Source organism: Vanellus vanellus (assembly GCF_965231255.1).
Source record: "Vanellus vanellus genome assembly, chromosome: 5".
Taxonomy (NCBI): Eukaryota; Metazoa; Chordata; class Aves; order Charadriiformes; family Charadriidae; genus Vanellus; species Vanellus vanellus.
In genome coordinates, this window is record NC_138910.1 from 21,108,741 (window position 1) to 21,133,975 (window position 25,235).

Genomic DNA, 25,235 nt, shown 5'->3' on the forward strand with positions numbered 1-25,235 from the left:
ACATTGACAGGGGACTAAGATATAGGAGAGAAAACATGAGAACAGCAGTGAACAAATGTTCATCAGCTTTCTTTATGAATTTTTATTTACTAAAACATTCCTTGAAGGGTTTCAGCATTAAGTTAACACTGTTATTTGTAATCAATAATTGACTCTGTACTAGAAAAGTAGTGAGACCTCTTTGAGATTATTGCACAAAAACCTGGCAGCAAACCATTAATAACCCTTTGAAATGCACATATAGACCAGTTTCTGGAACTGAGTTACAGAATGTCTCTAAAGTACAAAATAAATATATTGTTAAAGAATAGAAACTAAATACAATTACTTTTATTTAAATCAAGTCCATCAAGAAAATATTTTAATATGGTAAATACCCCAGCACTTGCTGCATGCATCCATAATTGAGCTATTTCATTGTAAGTGTGATCATATTTCCACCCCTCTCCCCAAAATATATAACCTTGACAAGAAATGGAAAATAGATAAAATATAACATGAAGCATTTCTTTTAATATATATTCCCATTTTGGTATTTAATGCTTAATCTATAAATAGATGCTCTCAGTCACAAGAATGCTTTGTAAGTGTGTTATCATGCTGTTCTAAGATTAAAATATTTTACATGAATAAGTCCAAAACAGTTCATTCTTTAGTCATACTTCCAGTGAAAAAAAATTTCTTCTATTTCATTAAGTATCAAAACTGGAATTTGCATTTTATCAGTAAGTGACTATATGCTGACGACGACTTTAAAATATATCTAGTTCAAAAAAAGTATTGCTTATCTGAGTGCTAGGTAAACGCTATATACAGGTAGTCAAAGAGTAGATAAGAAACATCATGTAGTGCTACTGTTAAGAAAATTTAAGTAGTACAAAAATTTCCAATAATTTATGACCCAATTTTTCTTGGGTGTGCTACCAGGAAAAAATTAAAGGAGAATAAAAAAAAAAAAATCAAAATACTTATCCCAACTATTCTTAGCTGAAGGAACAAAACCATCCTTTTTTTTTAAAAGAAACAAAGTATTGCATATAATTAAGATTATCTACTAATTACAAATTTAATTTAACAGTAATATGGAGGCAGCATGTGGTAGATTTAAATTCATACAATCTGTTAAAGTAATACACAATTGAAAATTAATGATCTAAAAATCTTAGATTGTTTCAAATCTAATTTCAGCATAGTGCTACATATTGTTCAGTCTTGAAGGCTAAAATCAAGAATTTTTGAATCTCATTCTACCATAAGCAAAGCTCTTCTGCACCTTCTCTTAAACCTTTTTAGCAGCATAGTCAGCTTTACAAAGAGAAAAAGGCAAAATATTACCATAATTTACATATTCTAATAATAATCTTTCCAAGGCATCAAAGGACCCAGCTTGAAATTCCTATAGCAATTGACAAAAATATATTAACATATACTTGCATTTACACTTTCAAAAATTTGTAGTTAGTATTAAGCAGTAGTAAAGTGCAAAATATTTGGTATAATATCTAGTGATTAGCTTTTGCTTCTGTGGAATACAAATGAGTAAGCCTGGCTCTTCCATTGACAGATATGGTGTTTGATGGAGGACCAACCTGGAGGCAGGGGAAAAAGAAAGGAAAAAACAAAAGAGAAAAAAGAAATATTAACCTAACTTTTCAAATTCTTCTCTCTGTAGTACATTACACAGTATTACTTCAAGGAAACAAAAACACTGTTAGCATTTTTCTCATCGCAATGAAAACCCTCCTATATGATTTCTGAACAAAGCACATATGCTACAGAAGTGGAAATGTAAGAAATTACTTAAAAACATATTTTATGCTATCTAAAATTTTCATGTATAACTATTCAAAACACGCATAATTTTTAGTTCCTCTCCAGACCTGGATGCAAAGAAATACTTGAAAAAACATTGCTAAACCAAACACTTTTTATTAAATATTGAATAGGGCTGACTTCTAAAAAAATAAAATCTTCTAACACTCCTTTATACCATGGTAATGTTTCTTCTATCAGGAGCAAACTATAACTTCTAGGATAGATAAAGACCTGATTTTCAGTGGAGCTGCATAAACCAACAACTCCAACTGGAGTTAATGGGAGCTGTGGGCGCTCCGCAGCCATGCAAACCACATACCACAGCACACAGTTTACTAAACACAATGAAAACATTCTGAAGGAAAAATGGTTAAAAAGAAACCTCACTGGACCCATTTTAGGTTCGTAATTACTGAGGGCCCTATTGAACAGAAAAGACCAGCAATACTAAAGCCCACAGATCTCAGCATTGCACAAGCGCAACGTAGTAAGTAAAATGGGGGAAAAAAAATAAAGAATTTGGCTAGTGGTGCCAGCATTTTATTTTTTTAATTATTCCCTCACAGAGCTGAAAAAAGTGAGAGTATGGTAAGTGGTAAAAAGAGAAGCGAGCATCTCACAGACCTCTTTCACAATATAAACGGATCAGGTTTCTGTGTTGCAGGATTCTTTTCTTTATGCTTACAGCACCTTCATTGTTATAATTTCTCCTTAAAAAGTATTGCCCTGTCCACACCCCCAGCCTCAACAGATACTATACTGAGAAAGAACATCTCCCACCCACAGAAGAGAAAGGGAAGAGAAGAGGGACTTCAGTCATAATCTCCCTCTTTTTCCCCATGCCATTCTTGCACCCACACTGAGAAAGATTATATGGGTCAAATCTACTCTAAAACATTTCTATGAGAATGAATAACCACATAATGAAGTTTTTCTTTATTTGAGGTGTTAGAGCATGTCCAGAGAAGGGCTACAAAGCTGGTGAGGGGTCTGGAGGACAAATCTTATGAGGAACGACTAAGGGAACTGGGGTTGTTTAGCCTGGAGAAGAGGAGGCTGAGGGGAGACCTTATCACCGTCTACAACTACCTGAAAGGAGGTTGTAGAGAGGTGGGGGCTGACCGCTTCTCCCTGGTGACAAGTGATAGGACAAGAGGATATAGGACGAGGGTTTAAGTTATGTCAGGGGAAGTTTAGATTGAATGTTAGGAAACGCTTTTTCACTGAAAGGGTTATTAAACATTGGAATAGGCTGCCCAGGGAGGTGGTGGATTCACCATCCCTGGAGGTGTTTAAAAAAAGGGTAGATGTGGTACTTAGGGACATGGTTTAGAAGTGGTTTTTGTCAGGGTAGGTTAATGGTTGGACTTGATGATCTTAAAGGTCCCTTCCAACCTCAGCAATTCTATGATTCTTTCTAGTAAAAGTAGACTTCTTGAATTTTGAAAAGCACATTATGAACTTTTTTTTTTTAAAGTGTCATGGTTTGGGTGGTTTTACCTCAAACCAGGACAAACAGTTATAAATTACTGTGCCAACAGCCACGCCTGTGCATATTTAGCATAGGAACGTAAAACAAAATTCACACACTATGCAAAATAAATAAAATTTAGTATTATTCAGAATGTAATTATGCATTGGAGCAAATAAAAACCACCTTAATAAAATTATATGCCAACAAAATCCAAACAATATTTCTGGTAGAACAGATAGATTTTATCTCTAAGTGACTCTGAACAATGCAGCATTTGCTTAATCTTGTACTGTTTTTAAAGTGGCTGTGGTTAGAGACACGTAGTTAGAAGTAATACTACGGTGTATTATGTACCGCTTTTACTGACTAGAGGTCAAAAACTACTTGAGCATGCTTGTAACCTTTCTGAGAAACTGAATCTTCCTATTCAGCGTAGAAACGATGGGAGGTCTACAAGCCTCAGAGAGGCTGTTGCAGCGCTACACTGAAACAAAACCTTACGTATGAAATGGAATGTTCTAATATATGACCATCCACTGAGAGATTTTGACCCTAGGGAAAAAAAGACTTCCATAAAACACAGAAAAAAAACCCCTCACATCCACACACGAAACATCATTTGTTTCTTTCAAGTTTCAAGTGGGAAAGGGAAGAGAAACAAAAACTACTGAATTTTCTTATCCTTCTGCAATGAGAAATTATTCCTCCCTACAGAACAAAATACTAATGCTGTGTCAAGAAAACTTTATGTGACACGATCATTAAATTGTCTGGTTACAAATTTAAAACAGTACAAATTTTTAAAGTGTGCAATGTTTTACCCAATGAGAAAAGTAGAGGTGAATTTTAGGGGAGAGAAAAGAAAAATTAAGCCACAGTTTTAAGCTGAGATGGTGGGTGGAAATGGTCCTACCAGGGCTGTTGACAAAACAGTGAGAAATATCTTACTAATGATACCAAACAGCAGCAGGAAGTTTGAAGTACATATACGAAGAATTAAGAAACTGGTAGAGTCTAATAAATAAAAAAAATACAAACCATCTTCAGAACTTCTGTATGGTACCCGCCTGCAAAAGACTGCAGCTACTTCAGGTTTAGGGTGAAGCTGCTTAGCACGTGTCTTAAAACCATACCATTTCAAACCATATTAACACAAACAAATAATTTAATATGTTCCTGATTTCATGAAAAGAGATACTTAATTGATAATGTAGAGGTTTCTAATTCATTTCAGGAAGATTTCTGATTGGATTTTTACTGCTTGAAAATATGGACATATGAAGCTTTGCGTGTGCATTCACCAGCTTATTCTGCAAAACTGAACTCTCTTCCCCACCTCCCTTCCCATTGTTAAGAGACCTCCCAGCAGCACTTTGTGCCAAAGCTAATTGCTTTTAGTGTCAGGCATTAATACAGTGATTCTGAAGGAAGTACCACGAGTTCATTGTTATGGATGCAATGATGAAAACTCACCCTTTTCAATTTGGCAGCAGCTTCTCCAGAGCGGATTGCAGCCAGCAGGCTCTGGTGGATCTGTTCTGGGTCAGAATGCTGGAATGTCATCATGGTTTGTTTCTTAGTGACAGGGGGTGGGTGGTCAGTGGAAGCACCTGACTGCACCTGACTCTTCTGCTCACTATTCACATTGCTGCCTTTCTATAAAGGGAGGAGGTGGGAGGAAAACCAAAACAAAACCTTTTAATATGAATTAGTCATAAATGGAAAACTAAGTCAACCTGGCACAAGGTTGCATATCAAACTGCCACTGTTCTAGTGTTTGCTTCATTCAATATTTCAAAGATCAGCCACATTTCCACTATAGCACATAGTTTCTCCCTCAAATAATTATGCCAGCAAAATTTTACACCCCTGTTCAACTATGTTTGTGCCATGATCACTTGAAGCCAAACTGATCACATTCAGAATTAAATTTAAGAATCAACATACAGAACCATAAAGGACAAAGCATAAGTACTCCAAACAAAGATAGGTATACTCAGTATAAATGATTCTATTAAATTTGTGTTCAGTTTTGGTCCCCACTATACAAAAAAGATGTGGACAGGCTGGAGAGGGTCCAGAGAAGGGTCACCAAGATGATCAAAGGACTGGGAAGCCTGCCATACAGAGAAAGCCTGAGAGAATTGGGTTTGTTCAGCCATGAGAAAATGAAGGCTTAGGGCAGACCTTATCACCATATTCCAGTATTTAAAGCATGGATACAAAGAAGGGTAAGACTCCCTTTTAACAAGGTGTCACATGGAAAAGATGACGGGTAACGGGTACATGTTACTCCTGGGGAGATTCCTATTAGACAGAAGAGGAAAATTTACTCCAATGGCTGATCTCATTGTGAAAATATCCCCAGGAAAGTGGTGTGTTCCCCAACATTGGACACTTTTACGATTCAGCTGGACAGGGTGCTGGGCCATCCTGTCTAGACTGTGCTTTTGCCAAGAAAGGTTGGAGCAGATGATCATTGAGGTGCCTTCCAACATGGTATTCAAGGATTCTATGAATTTACTGTTCTTTGAAGTAGGGGATGCTAATTACGGCAAGAAATAATTATTTCCAATAATCCGAATGAGGTTTTTTCACTTTAACATTCCCTGTATTCCTGTCTTTCATTATGATGCTGTGCTACTGCTAGAAACCACAAGGTGTTTACACTGTATGAACACAGCACTTTCTGATCAGGGAGAAGTTCAGAGACTAGCCTCTAGACTAATCATGCTAGATGACAGCGGATGATCGGTCAACCAATATCAGAAATAGAGTTTACCTTATCCATTAGACTATTTTGTGACCCTCCCATTACAGTCTGTAAGGAAGAGGTTTTCACTTGAGGCACGGAAGTAGCCGAGGAGAGTTCAGCTGCTGAAGAGGCAGAGGAGAGTTCAACAGGAAATTCCTCTCTTGGTGCCTGGCTAGTAATTGTACGCGTCTTATTGAATGACTGCGACCTTTTGACTGCGGATGAGACAGCAAGAGCAAAAGGGGATGGTCTTGAACTGGAGTACGGCTTTGGAACTGCAAAAGTTCTTAGAGTTCTTAGGTTCAGTGGTGCTGGGGAACAGGAGGAAAAACTTGAAGGTTTATTGCTTTTAACAGGAGAAGTGGAGGATTCAATTTTTTTTCCATCATCGACTTTTTCATCATCTGCTGGAAGACAGGAAGCACCTGTTTTATGCAAAGATAAAGAAGTTGGATCAGGTGATGAGATTTTTTTTCCCATCTCTGTATTTTTAGCCTCATTTTGAATGGAATTAGGAGCACAAACGGTACTTCTGGCAATTGCAGATGTCACATAATGACCTGAAGCTCTTCGTTGCATCTGCAGATAAAAAGAACTAGGCTTTGTTGTAGGACTTAATGCATTTGGCTTGTCTTGAGTCTCAGAAGAAGCATTTGTGTTATCCAAGCTTAGCATCAGAGGGACATGCTGTTTGGAAGACTCTGTTTCCGTCCGATTGCTCTCAGTAGTAATCTCAGCTCCAGACGTCACAACATGTTCAGAAGTGCTGTTCACTCTGGGCAGCAGATCATTTGCTGCTGCTGGTTCATTTTGTGAACCAATCTCTAAATGACCCACACTTTTTGGAAGATGAGGAATTTCAGCTTGCACTATGAATTCTTTGGGGTCTTCATGCTTCAGAGAGTTTTCCAAAGTAGATACTTCTTGATCCTTATAATCTGATGGAATTTCTGCTTCCCAGCTCTTCATTATTTCTAAGGATTTGGGAGGCACTATTTTATAAGTAGTCATTCCAATTTTTGGTATGTAATCTCTTGTAATTTCATTAGCTGGCTTGGGTTTAGGTTTGGTGTCCTGTCTATAAAGAGGGTAGCCTTTTACAGGAAAGCCATCTGGAGTTTTTACAGTTGTTTCTGGTGAAGCAACATTACTGCCATTTATACAAATGTGACTCTGATCTTTTATGGGAATTACTTTTTCATGGATAACTTCTTGTCTCTCAAGATTTTGTCCTGTTGAAATACCTTCATCCTCTTGTATTCCGTGCATCACTTGAAGAAGAGGGTTGTTTGTATCTGTACTGTGCTGAGGGACCAGTCCTCTGAATGTGGATGATTCACAGCCTTGAGGAACAATAATTTCTTTCTGTGTAGTCCTTCCCAAATTGCTATCCGATGGACCTGTCTGTATCGCAACATCCTGAGTTTTTACTGTGTCCAAGCTGGTTTGATTTGTTTTCTGATCTTGCTTTTCTGGAATCAGTTGAGGATAACTCCTATGACTTACAGAGGTGTCATTTTTACGTGCCTGGCAGTTTGATAGTCTGTCAACGTCAAGCTTGTCATTTTCTCTAAAATCTACTGTTATAATTTCGGCTGTCTGAAGTTCTTTCCCTTCTTCTGTTGTTGGAAGGAGTTTTGTATCACTGTGATCTTTAAGTTAAACAGAGATTCCAAAGTTCATACAAATGCCAAAAAGATTCAACCTTACCCCTTACATCATGAAACCCCACATCCAATGTATTTAACTACAAGATATTAAAATTTTCCTTAAAACTTACTTTTAAAGGCTATTTAAAGATATACTTCTATTTGACTAATATTACCAAATAATAGCATTCTAACTCAGGTATTCTTACTTAATTAACAGGCTACTGGTGCCATGCATCAACTTAATAGAAAAATCTATTCTAGAATCATTTAAAAAGTGCTAATGAATTTCAGTTGATTATGTAGGCATCAGTGACTCATGAGCTCGAGGACTATTCAATATTAAGTTAGATGCAATTTTTATTTAGTTCCACACTTTTGTGGCTTCTGCTCTTTAGTTTTAACGTTACAAATGTTATTTGTCAACTACACCTTATGTATTTGTACAAGAGAACAATTGGAAAACATATGGAGAAAAGCAATTTTCCAACTCTGTTTTTCCAACTGTTTAGCAGGTCTGATAATTCACTTTTCTACCCCTGGACTAAACATATGTAGATCTCTCCAAAACACAGGAATATTTCAGTCAAATTGTTTTAAATATAACATTGGGGAAAAATAAATTCTTTAGGAATAATAATTTGGGGTGGTATTTTGAAGAAAAAAAAAAGACGACAAGTACCTCCTCATTTCAAATATGTTATAAAATGGCAGTTAAAACTTACGTCACATATAAACAGGACTCATGCAGTATGTTGTTATGATTTATAAACAGAGGTGTACTGAATATAAAAGACCATGGAAGGCTTAATATATAAATCTGAAAATCAGTGTCATAAAAGGGTAAAATAAATCAGCCAGGTCACTAAATCCATGGAAAAATTTATGATCCGTTAGATGCACAGGATGTCGTCATTTCTTTTCAAATCAGCCTATCACTCCTTTCTATTTATGTTTAAAAATATTTGCATTTTCATGCAGAAAACTCATGCTAAATTCATAAGCAAAGAACACCCAATGGCCTTTCCACCTGTACTGCCCTACAACAGTGTGACGCAGCTTTGACTACTGCTATAGGAAGTAATACAAAAATATTAAAAATAAAAAGCCAAAACCCCAAAACTGCAGTTCATTCTTGTCACCTCATCTCAAAGAGGATACACCACAGCTAGAGAAAGTATAAAGAAAATAATTTGATGATAGCAATTCAAGAGTTGACTGTATTGTCATTTTTTTCAAAGGAATAGAAAAGTTCTCTTCAACCTTGTTTTGAAGTATTAAAAATGAGTGGGAACTACTCACCATCATTTTTATTTTGATCCAAAACTCTAAGCTTCCTGTCTTTTTCAAATGCAGCTTGCTCACTGCTTATCTTAGTCTGTAGTCCTCTGCAAAGCACAACAGTACATTAAATATGCTGGTATCATTCATTTCAGTAAACACAAGAAACGATGCAAGAGAACTGGCAATATTCTCCAAACACAGATGGACAAAATAGAATCACTCTGCCAAACATTGGAGTACTCAACAGAATAGATTTATTTTTTTTAAAAAACAGGAGGAAATGCTGCTATGATATTTTACCAGAATGACATGCAGCTTCACTCTCTTCTGTGTAAGCAGATGATCCGTTTTCCTTTCCTTTCTTCCCCTCCTTTTGTTTACTCGTGCAGTTTGAACAAGCCCCTTTCCAGTTACAACTCAGATGAAGTACAACCACAAAGGTGATGTTTTATCATTCACATAACAGTGTTGTTAGTGTGAAGTGTTCTGACACCCCCAATATTTAAAACGTGTCCTTGATTTTGGTCCCCAACACCACAGACAGAAAGCTGCATGAGGCACTGGCTGCATATGAACTGTGCAGTACAGACTTTTCAAAACAGGAATGAAAAATTTCCTGTCCCTTTCAAGAAATACCTTGAACAAAGAAATAGGCATCAAACATGTTACTTGCATACTAAACAGTTTGCAAATGCGTACAATTTCTGTTCATAGATCACAGTGGACAAGAAAACTGCACAAATGCTGGAAAATCCCCTCATTTCGGGGGGGGACACATGACATATTAAGTACTTGACTTAAAGAGGTAAATGAAAAAGGCCAAAATACTTGAAAATTTCTCTCTTAAAATAATTATTAGAACTTCAAACTTAACATCTCTGCTTAAGATACTTTTATTTTCTGTAGTTAAGAATACTGGCATTATGAAGATTCCAATTCATTTGCCACATCAAATGTATTAGTTGTCAGGAATCAATGCCTTGAGTGGAAACATCTGCTTTGAATCATTTAAAATTATACATTCCTCAATAAACATCCACCCTCATGTTGCTTGTACAGTCCAAAATATACTGTAAGTGTCCAATAAACGACTAAACAGGAGCATATGCTCTCAAAATTATTGTTGGAAGAAAGTTAAAGCTCAGTCCTGCACTCACTCTGTACTCTTGCTTATCTCCATTCCCTTGAACACAGCCGACTGAACTACAAGTATTCACAACAGGCTGAATAGTTTTAAAAAACCAAAACCCGAGAGCCACAGAACACCACAGAATATCATTATAGAAATCAGTGGTTTTGACTGGAATATGACACGTACCCCTGGTTTGATTAAAAAGCACTTCTTCAAAGTAACTAGATCTTATATAAAAGATCTGCATTATCCAAAGGTTTCCAGAAATATAATGTCAGAGAAACCCTAGTGCTCTTTCTGGAATCCCTGTGATATTTCGGGAAAGAAAGGATTGCCAAACTCTAGAGTGCAGTGCATACTAGATGATACTCACCAGGATTATAGCCCATGAAAGGCTATTACAAGTTAGTGGGGAAAAAAAGAAGCATCCCCAGGACAATTGGCCAAACTGGCTCAATAACACAGGTCTGATAACTTGCAAGTTCAAGACAACTTACAAATAACATTTGGCTGATCTGCCTCCTCATAGATTGCCATAGAGCAGACACAGCCAAGCAACTGGCACAATGTCTGCTATGACAGAGCACCAAAGATTTTTGCAAAGCCCCATTTGGCCTTGGACTGACAAAAAAAGACCCTTGAGAAACAAGTCAAAGCTCTCCATACTACCTTGAAAGTTCCTGGCTACTAGAGTATTTTGGCTTCAGTACAATAATTGAAACAGTTCTTTCAATTTAAATTGGGAACAGTAGCCAGTTTAGTTGCCCCAGGGAACAGAGAAATAGTGAATTAACATTAACACAATGGGACTTCTCTGGACAATCAACATTTATTTCAAGCAGGCACTAACTTATGTTGGAAACCTGCTGAGTCAGGTAGTTTAACAAACATGCTGAAGGGCAAAGGTACAGCATCACCAGAAGGGAAAAAGAGCAGTTAAGAAAACTAATGTGTTTATTCTTTAAAAAGGAAGAATTAACTTGTTTTCCTGAGAGCAGATGGATCGAGACAGGTCAAGACAACTGGCTAGCATATAAGGAAGAGACAAAAGAAAAAATTAGAACCAAGACAAATATGCAAGCAATAGGTAACTGCACAGAAGAACAGAAATGGCCGATCTACCTGGTTTTCCCCAACTGTAAGAATGAACCTGTAAATTCTCATTTAACTAACCAATTCCTTTTTTTTTTTTTTTTGAGGCACACTGCTCTAGTAAATATGCTGGGTATTTTAGAGATGGGTTCAGCTTTTCTGGGATGCGGCTGTTTGAGTAGTAAGGAAAGGGAGGCTGAAACAGAATAGCCCGCAGAGCACTTCTTTGTCATTTTTGTTGAAAAGCTTCATGAATTACTGTGCACAGAAGAGTTCTACAATGAAAGCTAAGCATATTAAGCTCATTCCTCTCTCACAATTCTCTATTCTGTGCTCCACAATGAAACAGCACTCTACGTTTTATTTGCCTCCCCCATTCCCTCCCCAATGCTCCTTTCTTTGTCACAAAACGTACTTACTTGCCATCTGTGCTCATATTTTCTTGTTTTTCTTCCTTGAAGCTTTGTGAGTTGTCTACAGAAACACTGCCAGGAACTGGAGCTGATGAACCAGAATTATTTTTTTCAGTTTCCAGTAGTACCTCAGCAGAGCTCAAGGCTGCAGTAACCTCTCCTGTCCTCAGAGAGGTATCTGTACTTTCACTGTCCTCTCTCTGTTGCACACTCATCTCTTCCCTTTCATCAATTTCTTCCAGGTTGTATTCTGAGCTCCTTACACCTACAGTCACAGAAAGAAAAAAAAAAAAAAAAAAAAAAAAAAGAAAAAAAAGAAACAACCCACAAATCTCAATGCAGGGTGTAGATACAAAGAAAGGGACTGTGAAGTCAGCTTAAGTAGTTTGAAGAAGGAAAACTGAGGAGACTTCTCTTTATCATTCAGGAGGGGAGAAAAAAAAATAATTCAGAGTTTTAACTTCACAGTATTTTCTAGTTCTTTCCAGTTCTCTCTTTCTACATGTAAAAATACGCTCATCACCATGCTACTGTCCATTTCTGCATCTGTAACTATTGTATACCATTTTCCTTGTTCAACCTCAAGTGCTGGATTAGGATAGATCAAAATATATTTAACAATAGCAGAATCCAAAACTTCATGGAGGCAGTTTATTTTACCCAGATTTCTTCATACATCCGTTAGCTCTCCAATGAGGTTTAAAATACACATTTCCTTTATATCTCTACCGTACCTATATCACATAAAGGTATGGTAGAGAACTAAAGAGTAAACCAGATCTCAATTTTGCCCATGGTTTGAACACATTTGCTCACCGCTATAAAAGATTTCCCATAATTACCCTAAATGTATTAAAACATAGTTAGAAGTGTCTTGTGCAGTGCCCTGTGTTACAGTAGAAGCACACAAAAATAAAGTACACCATAGGAAAATGTTAATCTATAAAAATAATGAAGTTTTCAGCTAGAGCACAGTTCAAGCAAAATATTTAGTTACTGGATTAGGACACACATAATTCAGTGTACCTGAAGTTAAACTTATAAATCCACCTATATTGATTTCCAGAGGAACTAACCGTCTCTAGCTTCACTTCCCTGCCAGGAATCTTCCTACGACAAGATGATGATTCACATTTTTCAAATATTAGTAAGTAGACCATACAATTAACCTCTTGGCTTTGCAACTTGCATTCTATAACACAAAGAAAATACGAATTCCATCTATATAGTGCAATATAGTGCCGTGGAAGGCTACTGGCAACAGCTGAGCCGTATAAGCAGTGCCCTCTGCCTGACCTGACCAGGGTATACCTTTCAGCTTTGCATGTACCAGTACCTCTTAGGTACAGGTCGTGTGCTTGGGCAGTTAGGTTTCAGACTTTTCTAACTTGTATCTGTAAATTTCCAAGTGTAAACCAACGCTAAAAACAAAAAGAAAATACTGGCTTAAAGCAAGCAATGCTGGAAAGTAACGGATCCCAGAGTACAAAAATCTTAGATTCACTTTTTTTGTACAGACTGGTATCCTACAATGCTTCCAGTACTTCCAGAGAAGTACACTGTTACAGAAACATAATAGAGGGCTGTATATATTGGAGAAAGTCTCAGTACAGAACAGAAGCTTCGATTTTTCCAACAGGGTCATTAGTTAAGAGCTCAGTAATACCAAAGTTACTAATTCACAGTTACAGAGCAGCTACAAAAGCCAAATATTTTACTATTTAATTCTATTTTTTTTATTAACTCTTGTAATAAGGCTTTGTAGTTATATATTAAGTAACGTGATCAGCATGTGTCATACGCTGAATGCAGAGGTGATTTAGATCCCCAGGGAAAGAAGGGAAAGACTGCAAAGTGGTGCAGGACAGCTCCTTCCATACCAATATGCCACACTGGTATTAAAGGGACTCCTTAAGAATTTACTATTAGTAAGGGCCTTCTCTTCCTTCCTCCCTGCCAAACCCTTTCATCTCCATCTAGGAAAAGTCATGCCAGCAGCATCATACTTTGGGAGATGATTTTAGTGATTAGTATGATTTTATGTGTGCAAAGATAAATACATACATCACAAGGCACAAACAAAGCATAATAGAATGTGGGCAAACATCAAACCTGCTGAGACTATTCCACAGCCCATAACCAGCTCCCAAGAACACCATCTCCTTCACCGATGAGAACTATTATGCCATGGGCCTGAGCCATCACCAGCCACAGGAACAAAGACTAAGACCTTCAGTCTAAATACTCTGTGGAAACCTGAATTATAAAACAAAGCACAGCCAGGACTTCTGACAAGACAAATGGAAGCATTCTGGAGTTGCTATGGCTTTGTGCCCAGGCACTGCTGTCATCTCCATTGCCTTTCCTCTGGAGAGAAGTATAACAAAGGCTGAGTTGTATCTATACTGATGGGATGGAAACTTAGCTTGGGTTTGTAAGAGACATCGCTGACATTCCTGCTACATGAAAGTGTCCTTTGCTGTGCTAGGAATGCTTCCAAGCTTTGGAGTGGACTAACCTGACCTACAAATGTAGAATACCAAACAAACAAACAAAAAAACCACCTCACACTTTTTTTTCCAAAGTGCTCCGCTTCATTTGTCAGGATAATATCAGCCTTGCTTGAAGCTAATTTCAACTTACGGTTTTTCATTTGTTACTGGATCTCATTCCAGACCTGGGTCACCACTGGTGCAGCAGAATAAAGTCTGAATGCACTTGATACATAAGCAACATCTAAGAGCCATCTTTCAGTTACATCATGCAGTTAACTCCCAGAGCAACAGTTCAGTTTTTATGACTTTTTTCCAAATCCTCAGTTTAGAGTTTTTATATGCAACATATTGCTAGGAAATACTTATTGCAATACTGGCTACATACTGTTGCCTTTTTGCTTGTATACTCGATATGTAAGTCCATATACAATATAAATTGCATTTTTGTCTGTGCATAATTTATGCTCTATGAACATTAGTCATTGAGTTTTAATTATCCCTAAAAGAACATTGTTAAAGCCTGCAGGATGACATTGTGAAGACATACCTGATAAGATGACTGACATACCAACTGCAAGTCTCCTTGGAGTCAGTAAGAGTACTCTTTGCACAACAGAGAATAGGCTGACACTGCTCTGAGCTGTTATCCTTGTAAGCACCAAAGCCAGAAAGCCTGACTACATCATGCAAATCTGCCAGTGGTTTTGCTCTTGACTCTGTAGTCCTTAACAAGTTTCTTAAGAGATACTGTAACCAACAAGATTGTATCAAGGGATTTTTTTGATGGGAAATTATTTGAAAATCTGTAATTTTTTAATTATTTTTTAAACATCATTTCACCCTCTTCCCTAGCAAAAAGACTAAGCGTTAATTAAACTTTGGAGAGCGGAACAAAAATCATAATTGAAAAAAAATTGTTGTTTATAATCACAAATGTTCAAATTAATTCTCTGTCAATGTTTATTCTAGTAGATGTATGCCTTCAAACTACTTTTGTCAAGGTACAGTCTGTTTTTACACCGTGGGAAAACTGTCATTTCACAACAGAAATGTTGCCTATTCCAAAATATATAGCATAGTTCCACTTAACTTACATGTGTCTATTAGCTACGTGCTACTTAGATACCAAATTGAACGTTTGCAATTGTTCATTATAGGGCAGAAGGTAATGCTGTATTTGCAGCTTGTAGCAACGTATAACAGAGCTACTTTGGGAATGCCCGTCACAGCTGAGCAAAAACTCACAATGCTTCCAGAAGCCTGGCAATCAAAGCAGTATTAATCCAAATGGAAGGAACTACCGAGTGTATGTAAAGTTAAAATTATGTCCAATGTATCAATTAAAGAGATATTGAACTATTTTATCCATTTAAAAAAAATACCCAAAGGTACATAATTTTCCAACTAGGAATAGGACAAGTGTACAGCAATTGATTTTGCTGCAGGTGAATATCGGTCTCACAGCATGATGGGCTCTGCTAAAAGGACCCTTCATACATAGGACTCAGGGCAGTTTCAGAGATTTCACCAAAGAGCAGCAGTATCCCACGAGAAAAAGAAAAGAAAAAAAGCAACGAAGATGTGCCATGTGACTTATCACTAGATTTTAAAAAATGCATTGCATTAAGTCTTCAGCAAAGGACACTGCACGAAGACATCAGCTGCAGAACTAGAGAGTGAAGACCGTCACTAACTGCAGAGGTAAATCCCAGGGCTCAACACAGACTGTTCTCAGCCCAGTGAAGATGATTACATTTTTCTGTTTCTTTCCATTACAGCTTAAATTAAAACATTTAATTACAAAACTCAAATGCCTCAAACAGAAGTTCCTAAATCTATGGAAAAGCAAACAAGCCATTTCTATCAAGTTCAGGGCTGTTTATCTACGCAGGACTCGGACATTACAGTGACGGGAAATGCAGATATTCTAATACGGATCTACAATCTTAAGATAGAAACAAGCTCAATAAACAAAAAACTTGATTTTAAATCATAGTATGATAACTTTGCTCATCATCTTAGACTCATCAAATGTAGACAAACACAGTTTTCAACAGAAAATTAAGTACTAATAAACATCATTAAGAGCCATTCACTTGAAGTGACTACCCTCCTTCATCTGCTGCAACAACTAGGAAAAGGAAAGGTTATGACTTCGTTACTTCTTCAACTTCAGACTGCACAGTATAGGTTCATACTTCCCATTTATTAAGTTACATATTATTTCTATTAAAGGTCTTTTCTGACAATTTACAATAATTGCCCTAAACACAAACCAAGCCCAAATTTACTGATTAATAAATCTTTCTTTTTTTATCCCTTTGCCAGAGACCTAGGATGGCAGGTGACTTTTTCAACTCATAGTGGTACATTTATGTTTTACCACTCCAACCAATTTGATTGGCATCCCACATAAAACAGCTGGAAAACTACTTAAGAGTTCCTGTCAACTAGCACAGAAACTGAGTGTTTAGCCTCATATAAGGCCAGTGGCACGCCACATGCTTAGTGTTTATATATTTCATTCTTAGTGAAATAAATTGAAGAGTGATTTTTCCAGACTGCACTGATTATTCTAAAAGCTTTTACAAATTTTAGAAGACTCCTAGATGTCGTATCTTGTATCTGAACCCTACAGCCTGAGGCTTACAAACAACAGTACTTCATAGCACAAACTGCATAAATTAAAAGTATTACGTTCAGCAGCTACAGAATTGAATTTTGAACAGCTATACTTTTATGTATCACATTTTTTCCATAGCACCCAACAAATTATTTAATTTAATGTATAAACAACTGTTTGTGCATACAGTTTATATTTACAACTTATGTTTTCAAAGGCTGTTGAGACGCAGCCCAAAAGATAGGCACAGATTTGCTCCTACCCCTAAGTTATGCAGGTCACGGGCAGCACAAGGTGGGGTTCTGAAAACGAAGACTGGGCTGTAGCTTTTGAAAGGCATGCTATGAGTTATACAAAAATTAAAGAAGTTCTGGCTCATTCTTGTCTACAGCTTATGAGGGAGAAGGGAAAATAGGGATAATGTTTAGTTTATTAAGTGTAAAGCACAGAGACCAATACAAAATATATCCTATGTATTTCTGTAGACAGAAAAGGTAAAACATCTTTATGTTAGAAAGCCGTATTTGTACTTCAAAGGAAAAGTTAATTGATCTGAAGCATTAAAATTAGTTCTATACTTAGGACACATCTGTAGTATAAGAATTTAGTACTATGAATAGCTTGTATGAAGTAGATTTTATCAATGCACTTGGAAAAAGAACCAACCTGTTTCAGACTGCATTTCAGTGGCTTTTTCTTGCACTTTAGTAGGGGCTGATTCTGTTGACTCTGTTACTGCAAAAAGTCAAGTAATAAGCTTTTTTATTGCCTCTCAATTTTTCCACAAGAAGAGTTCCATACAAAATGTTAAACTCTGATCTTACAGACTGGCAAGTTCTTCAAGAAATGCACTTTCTCTTAAGCCACCAATGCTCATTGTCACATTTCCCAGATGTTTTAATCTCAACTCTCAGGTATTTTTGAACCAAAAAGAACTGAATTTTTGTTCAAACAGAAGAATTACAAAAGAACAATACAAAACTTTCTCTAAAATTCTTCCTATTAAACCCTCTCTGATCCAGAGAAGCTAATCTTTTCTCCCCACCCCAAGCTGTCCATCTGATTAACACAAACATAATTGCTATAGTTAACCTAACTGTAATTAATTTGGTATTTTCTGCTTTTTTTCTGATCCGAGTGCCCTATAACCTGCCTACTTTCTCACACTACATGAGCCAATCTCATAAAGTAGTATTCCCGCTCCGTACAATCTGAAGATGTTTGGCACTCGTTATTTTTCTTGAAGTTCTTATCTCATAAGGTGGTATTTCTTTAAAGTTTAGCCAAATTGCCATACTTTCTGTTGCCTCCCAATTAAACAGCATAAAAAGAATACCAGTCTCATTACTGCTTCCACTTTGATCTTCTGGTGCTCTAGAGGGTGGTGAGGGTGCTTTGCGCTTCGTCCTCCGCAGAGAGGAGTTCACAGAAGCAGTGTCACTGAGCGGCAGAGAACCTTTCCGTACTAATCCCGCAGGGGCCTAAGAATGGAGACAGGGGAGGAAGAAGATTATTAGCAATCAAAGAAAACCAGCAAAATAGCTCTAGTAATTATTCTCCAAAAGCATTTATAATATGCATTTGGGAAAGAGAGAGTATATACCTATTATCAAACGTATTATGTTTCTCATCTTAATTCCTCCAAGGAGTAGTTTTCAAAAAAAAAAAAAAATTTCTAGAGTAATTGAATATATTCACAGAGGTACAAGATACAGCAGTAGAAGAAAATCAGTTGTTACGTATACTATAAAAGAGAATTTGAATTCTTTTATGCCCGAAGGCTATTCTACAACCCCCAAATAATTCTTTTAGAAAAGTAGCTAAAAATCATTGTGGAAAGAACCTTCAACTATACCCCACTGCAATGACATGACACAATGCTTCCTCCTCCATTTCTTGAGAAGCAGTCCTAATTGGGCTGTATACATAATTATTAGGATTTTGTTTCTCGACTTGAAATACCTGAACTTTTACAGAAATTTTTTGAATGCCAGCTTTCAAAACTTATCTTGGAAAGTACAACTGTCTTAGAATCATAATACTTAGTGAAGTTAAATTGTAGTAAGTTGTAATAGCAGTAAGTATAATACCTGCTGATGTTAAATTGTACTAATGTCATCATTATTATAGCAAAAGAAAAAATAATTCTTAATTCATAAATAATCAAAACCATTTAAAAAACAAAGGCTACTTACCAAAGACTTCATAGTTTTATGATATAGCAGTCCAATTACATTTTAAATTGTTTTTAAAATACATTCTCTGTCTCAATAAGGCAGTGGCTGTAACTTTGCCTGCCACTCTTAACTGCAGTTTGCCTTATGCTGAAGAAACCACACCTATTATAATGATAATGCTTAGGAACCCAGCAATAAAGGCGTGTATTTTGGCCTTAGACACAGCTGCCTATTTCTGTAGTAATTCTGATTCCTATCACTTGTCTACTCGACAATATAATAAAATTCAGCAGTGACATCCATTTCTTGCTGGAAGGATCCACACAGCAACTGGATGTGGGGTCATCTTCAAAGAACTTCTCTGTGCTTCAATTCATCAGCCCACTTCGCAAAGCAGAATATCGAGGAACAGAGATGGCATAAATACACCTAAAAAGTTTTGTTTCACTGACAATCCTTTCAAAAAACATCAATGACAACAGAATTGTTGACTGTATCAATATCCATAGAATAAGATGCTTATTGTTTAGAAAGTTACCACTGAGTAAGTACAAATCCTACAGTAAGGGGGATATTAAAGAGCAAAAGCTGGAGTATTTGGTTGTACGCAATCAAAACTATAAAGAAAATTATTCACAAGAGAAAAGATACTGACACAAGATGTCTGTGAAGCAGTGTCTGGCAGCTCCTGTAGGATCTCAATAGAATACCTGAATGAATGAACTGGGATGGTGAAAACCATCCTCTAAGCTACCCTGGGCACACTCTGTCATCTGTCTTGTCCCACCTCAATGCTGGGTGTGACAGAGCCCTTAGATACTTTACTGCACTGTAAGCAGCAACACTGTCCAAAATGTTCACACAATTCTACCCATCACTAATGCCAAAGCAAGCAACTCAAACCTTTTATAGCAAAGCAGGACTCGGAGTTTTAAGGAGAAAAAACAAAGCACAAGGTGAAGTGTTCTTTTAAGAGCTGCAGAGCATACAGACACAGCACTTCACTCCCAATTAAAAATACTTGCATGCTTGAATAGTTTTTAAACAAGTCAGTTTCTAGATTAAAACGTCACACAACAAAAATCACTTTACACTGTTATAGTTTCATATTCACAGTTCCCAAATAGTTCTACAAAAAAAGAAGAATAGTATTCAGCATCTGAATTTATGCAGGAGGGGATGTCACATGCAATATTAATTCCCTAAAGGAGACTTGTTTTAATTGTTAAATCATTTTCGTCCTTGCTGTTGGGCAGTTCTCTTTTTCTGCTCTTTGGTAGCTGCTCTCCAGGCTGCACAGAGACACTCTCTCTCTGTTCAAAGGTCTGCACCCTCATCTGCTTCGCACAGGCTCCCTCAGCTGACTTGGCTGGCACAGAGTTCTGCGCATACTCGCTCAGCTAAACAGATGTCACCAGAGTTCCCTCCTGCACAGAAAGAGTATGTGTGTAGGGGGGAAATAATGTTCTCAGCATAAGAGCACAAATGCTACTAGAAGATTTTTATAAGCCTTTCTACTGCCCTTTGCATCCAAAGAAACAAACGATTTGCAAAGAGAGATTTCGAGAAAGTACTAAATGTTCCAGTTAAGGTTCAAGTGTTGAACAGATTTTCTCAGGAATTATTCAACATATGAATATTAAGAGCTTTCAAAGAGCTAACAAAGGCTGTAATGTGAAAATAGTACTTTAAACAGATGGAAAAAAAATAATGTTATTAAGATGTATCTGACAAAGTTTTGGAATATACATCTGGGTGTTCATGTGTCATACCAACTGCCAATGATAACCAGTGCTCTCTCAGTTACACTTAAATTAAAAATCATGTTAGAAACACTAAAGTAATTAACCGTGCTTGTGCAGAAACACCAACGAACTGTCATAATTTCCACAACATACGCAGGAGTTCCACTTTTACACTGTACACCCTCCTCATCCTGGAACAAGCGAGGATGGAGATGAAGCTTTTTAGCCTCAAATGTGTACAAGTTTAGCACCAAATCCCACACCACCCCAAGCAGACACTTATAGAGGCGAGTGCTTCTCAAGTTCCAGCCTCTGTAAGCAGTGGCAGAGATGGTGCCTGGCCCTTCTTACCATTTCAAAGAGCAAAGGAAAGGTAGCTAAGCCGCAGTAACTTTGCAGCTGGAATAGAAGGCGCAAAAAAAAAAAAAAAAAAAAAGTATTTGGGAAAGAACGTAGTGGTAGTGGAGCATTTCAGTGTGCTGGAAAGCATACTTCACACCAAGGGTCATACCACCAGTACCTACCTCTTTTGCTCTATAGATAACTAGGTTTAACAGAAGATTGACAGGCAACTGGGATATCGGAGCACGCTGCTAGCCATATTGCTAGTATTTCTGTCTTCCATCTTAATGACGACATTAGTTCAATTTAACATCAGTATGCAGACAAATGTATGTCCAAGGAGTAACAGGAATAACAGTTGCATTTGCTCTTATACGCGCTCGATTTACAGTATACGACATAAGCTTCCCCCAAATCCTTAAACTAAGCAAAAGCACTACAGAAGAAGTAATACACCTCTGACCTACCGGAGTGAAAGGACATATAGAATATTTTTGGAGAAGCTCAGCTGGTGTTATTCTGTCCAAACACCCAAAATTAACTATTCTCTCCTATGATTTATTTACATACGTGACGGTACAGAAGTAAATACAATCAAGAGACAAGGTTATACATTTGGTATACTGAAAAGTAGATGCATGCAACGTTCACCACAAATTCTGAATGATATCAGAACCATATCAAATGATCTTCATGCAAACTTCAGCAAGAGCGAGCAGGTACTCCTGAGCATTTTCTTCTCCCAAGTAACACTGGCTTTATTCAAGACCTCCCTGATGTTCACAGTGCTTGCTGCATCATTGCCCAACTTCTCCTTTAAAGGGCTGACATCAAGTTTCAGGCAATTGAGCCTCTGGTGTAACTTCTTAAGCGTGGAACTCATCCCTCCCAGAAATCTTAACTAAAGTTGTTGCATGATAGTGGCTAATAAATCTTTTCAGAAATATTTATGGTTTAGTTGCTTTCCACCCTTCTCCCATTCTGCCATCTTCTCATTCCCTTTCTTTTCTAAGGGGTAGATTGGACACTTCAATTTCTTTAGAAGTTAGGGTTGTGTAAATAAAAGCAAGCTATATTTCTACAGTTGAGAAGTTCTATTCATCATTGAAAATGATAAATTTTTTGACTAAAAATCTCCACTTAATTGTTCCCACCCAAGCATCGTTTACATGGGCTCCTTTACAATAACTCAAAACAGTGTAAGGAGACAAACATCCATGGGATAAAACAAAGATATCAGAGTCTACTTTTTATAAATAAAGCATTAGGAAGAAAATCAGCAATGGCATTTTGGACATAATCAAATGCTTTTCTTTCAAAATAAATTTTCTGTTAAAGAAGTGTTATTACTAGAAAATTGCATACACTTTTCATAAAAGTGTGAATATACACATCTTGCATTATACAACAGCACTTTGCAAAAACCCTTGAGAGTCCTCTCTACTTTCAAGTGTATTTAAAACTTGCTAGTTCTAAACATACTTCTGGCAAAAGCCATCTTGCCCAAAATTAGAACTGACAAATAGTAAGGGATTTCAATATTAGACTAACACGCTCATTTCCAATCTGATTTAACATAGAAATTTGCTGGACAAACATTAACTATTTAAGCTTGACTAGTCATCTTCTGAGTCTCACGTAAAAGTTATGCTACGTAGTAACTTGTAAAAGCTACCCTTACATCCACTGTACTGATTTCTCCCCTAAAAATAGGAACATATCTCTAAAACTAATTCGATAACTACTGCGGCAGAAAAAATTCCAACCCTCATACCAGAATGTAACTGCTCATATAAAGAGAAAGCAGTTTCTTTTTTAGGGGAAAAGAAGTGGAGAAGCTGTAGGAGGTAAACATTAAAACCCTTTTTCATACTGTGAGAAATTGGACTACAATACACTGTGAATTTGAAGAAAGACAACAGTGAGAACATTGTTCCCTTAAAGTTGGCTCGTTTCACTGTTGTCTGATGTTACTACTTTGGCATGTTTCTATCAAAACCAGGCAAACAGTTTATCCAGGCAAAACTGACATTTCACTTTGTCTTCCTTGTGGATGTTACAAGAGATTTGTCCATAATAAGGCACATGCAGAAGGTCATCCTGGTCCATAGAAGAAATAAAGTATGTATCCAACCTGCCAAATAAACTGAAGGGCAGGCTTCAGAACTTAGGCATTCTTAAAATCCATATAATTTGCAAGAAAATGCTTCTTGTAAAGCAAAAGCAGGTAAAAAGTAAACCTTAAGAAAAAAAAAAAAGTACATCCTAAGTTTTGTAAATTAACTTAATGGGATACTGCAATAACAGTGAAACTCCCAGACATGCTAAGTAGCCCAACAAACACACCGATCCTCCTGGTGAGCAACCTAAAAAAGACTTTAAGTCCTACCATCAGGATGCACATTTTCAACAGTGGAGAATGAGAGACCAAACTTTTATATTGTTCACAATGAAATAATTGTGGTTTAGTGTGACCATTGTACTTGATGCACTACTGAGAACTTGGATTAAATGAGTATAAATTGGTCACTGGGTTGAGAAAATATGAATGTACATGACACAGGTGATGAAATGCTGTGTAAACACCAGAATTGACTTTATTCTACAGTACTTTATGTTTCATTTCAAATTCTGTATTTAGGATGTCAATTCTTGGAATAAAGACTGATTCTTACTATGTATTTAAATAGTGCCCAGTTTCATTTATAAAGTCGCAAATCCTATAAATGACATTTTAATTTAAATAAAATTATTTTACGTTGCCCCTTGCCTAACCTTATGCTTTTAAGGGAGCTGTCTTTTATTTTACAGTGAAGTGAAACCAGAAGTCCCAATAGCTGGAGATACCTTTTTATTTATTTTAGAGACTTCAGTGGAAGCTCCAAGAAACAAGGTTCCAAATCTCTCCCTTGCCAGCACTACTCAAGCAGTGCTTGATCTCACATCAAACCCAAGTATTTGTTGGTTTCTGTTAGTGATGGAGCCCTATTATATTTTTTCTGTTCTAATTATGTGCATACAGTTTTGAAAATCAAGAGTCTGATTCACCCACGTGAAACAGAAAAGTCTAAGTTGGAAGGGACCTTTGGAGATCATTTGGTCCAACCTTCTGTTGAACACAAGGCCTTAGATTAGGTTATTGCAGGAGCCTGTCAAGACACAGCTTGAATATTTCTCGTGAGGGAGTTTCTACCACTTCTCTTGAGCGACATATTCTGATGTCCAACTGTTCTCACAGTGATTAGTTTTCTTTTTGTACGAGAATGGAATTTCCTCCAAAGCAACTAGTGCCCATTGGTCCTTATCTTGTCACCACGCATCTTTGTGAAAAGCGTACCTCTACTTCCCCTGTAACACCTTCTACATATCAGAAGAATTAGTTGAGGTTCCACCTGAGCCTTCTTTTCACTACATTTACGTTCTGCAATCTTTAAACATCATGATGGCCCTCCACTGGACTCTTGCCTGGTTTTAATCTCTATCTTGAACTGCAGGAACCAAATCTGGAGATAGTAGCACAGGTGTGGCCTAAAAAGTATTGAGTACAGTGCATTCAAGGTGGATCACATAGCCAGACCCCAGCCTGTACTGGTGCTTGGGATTACTCCATTCTAGATAGACAATTTCACATGCAGTTCCAGCCAGTCACTATCTCTCTGAATGGTGGCTCTTCTGGTGTACCTACCTCTCTACTCAGTTTGGTGTCAGCTTCAAGTTTGTTGAGGGTGCATTCAATTACATCATCTAGGTTATTCATAAAGAAATGTAACAGTATCGGCCATAGGCCATACTGCCAACTCCTCAGGAATTCCACCTGACAACCAGTCTGACTTTGAGCCATTAACCGCCACCATTTGAGCTGTTTAGCCAGCTTTTGTCCTACCTTGTGGTTCATCTGTCTGGTCCACACCTCACTAGCTTTTCAACAAAAAAATGTTGTGGCAGACTGTAACAAACACCTTGCTAAAATAAAGGTAGATGACCTCATGCTTCATCCTTGGACTTTTGCTTGCCACTAACTTACAAAAGCCTTTCTTGTTATTCTTGATATCTCCTGCCACTTCGAGCTCCAGGCTTGCTTTTCCTAACTGCATCTCTGCATGGCTAAGTAGTACCTCTGCATTTCTTTTGGGGAATTGCTCCATCCCTCACATGCTTATTTTTGCACTTCAGCTCTCTCAGTAGCACATTTAAATGGGACTGGTTATTTTTATGCCTTCTCCTTTTCCCACTTAGGGG

General features: G+C 37.2%; 1 protein-coding gene across 1 annotated transcript in view; it reads right to left on the reverse strand.

Moving 5' to 3' along the window:
* Positions 1-313: 313 nt before the first annotated feature.
* COBLL1 (cordon-bleu WH2 repeat protein like 1) overlaps positions 314-25,235 on the reverse strand; it is a gene marked incomplete at its 5' end in the record, with an annotated part of 38,493 nt that continues 13,571 nt past the window's right edge. The window contains 7 exons of the mRNA XM_082483455.1: positions 314-1,589; positions 4,763-4,945; positions 6,072-7,696; positions 8,996-9,081; positions 11,621-11,879; positions 17,399-17,467; positions 18,069-18,213. Of these exons, the coding sequence (XP_082339581.1) occupies positions 1,503-1,589; positions 4,763-4,945; positions 6,072-7,696; positions 8,996-9,081; positions 11,621-11,879; positions 17,399-17,467; positions 18,069-18,213 (2,454 nt within the window). The 3' untranslated portion in view covers positions 314-1,502. The remainder of the gene's footprint in view (positions 1,590-4,762; positions 4,946-6,071; positions 7,697-8,995; positions 9,082-11,620; positions 11,880-17,398; positions 17,468-18,068; positions 18,214-25,235) is intronic.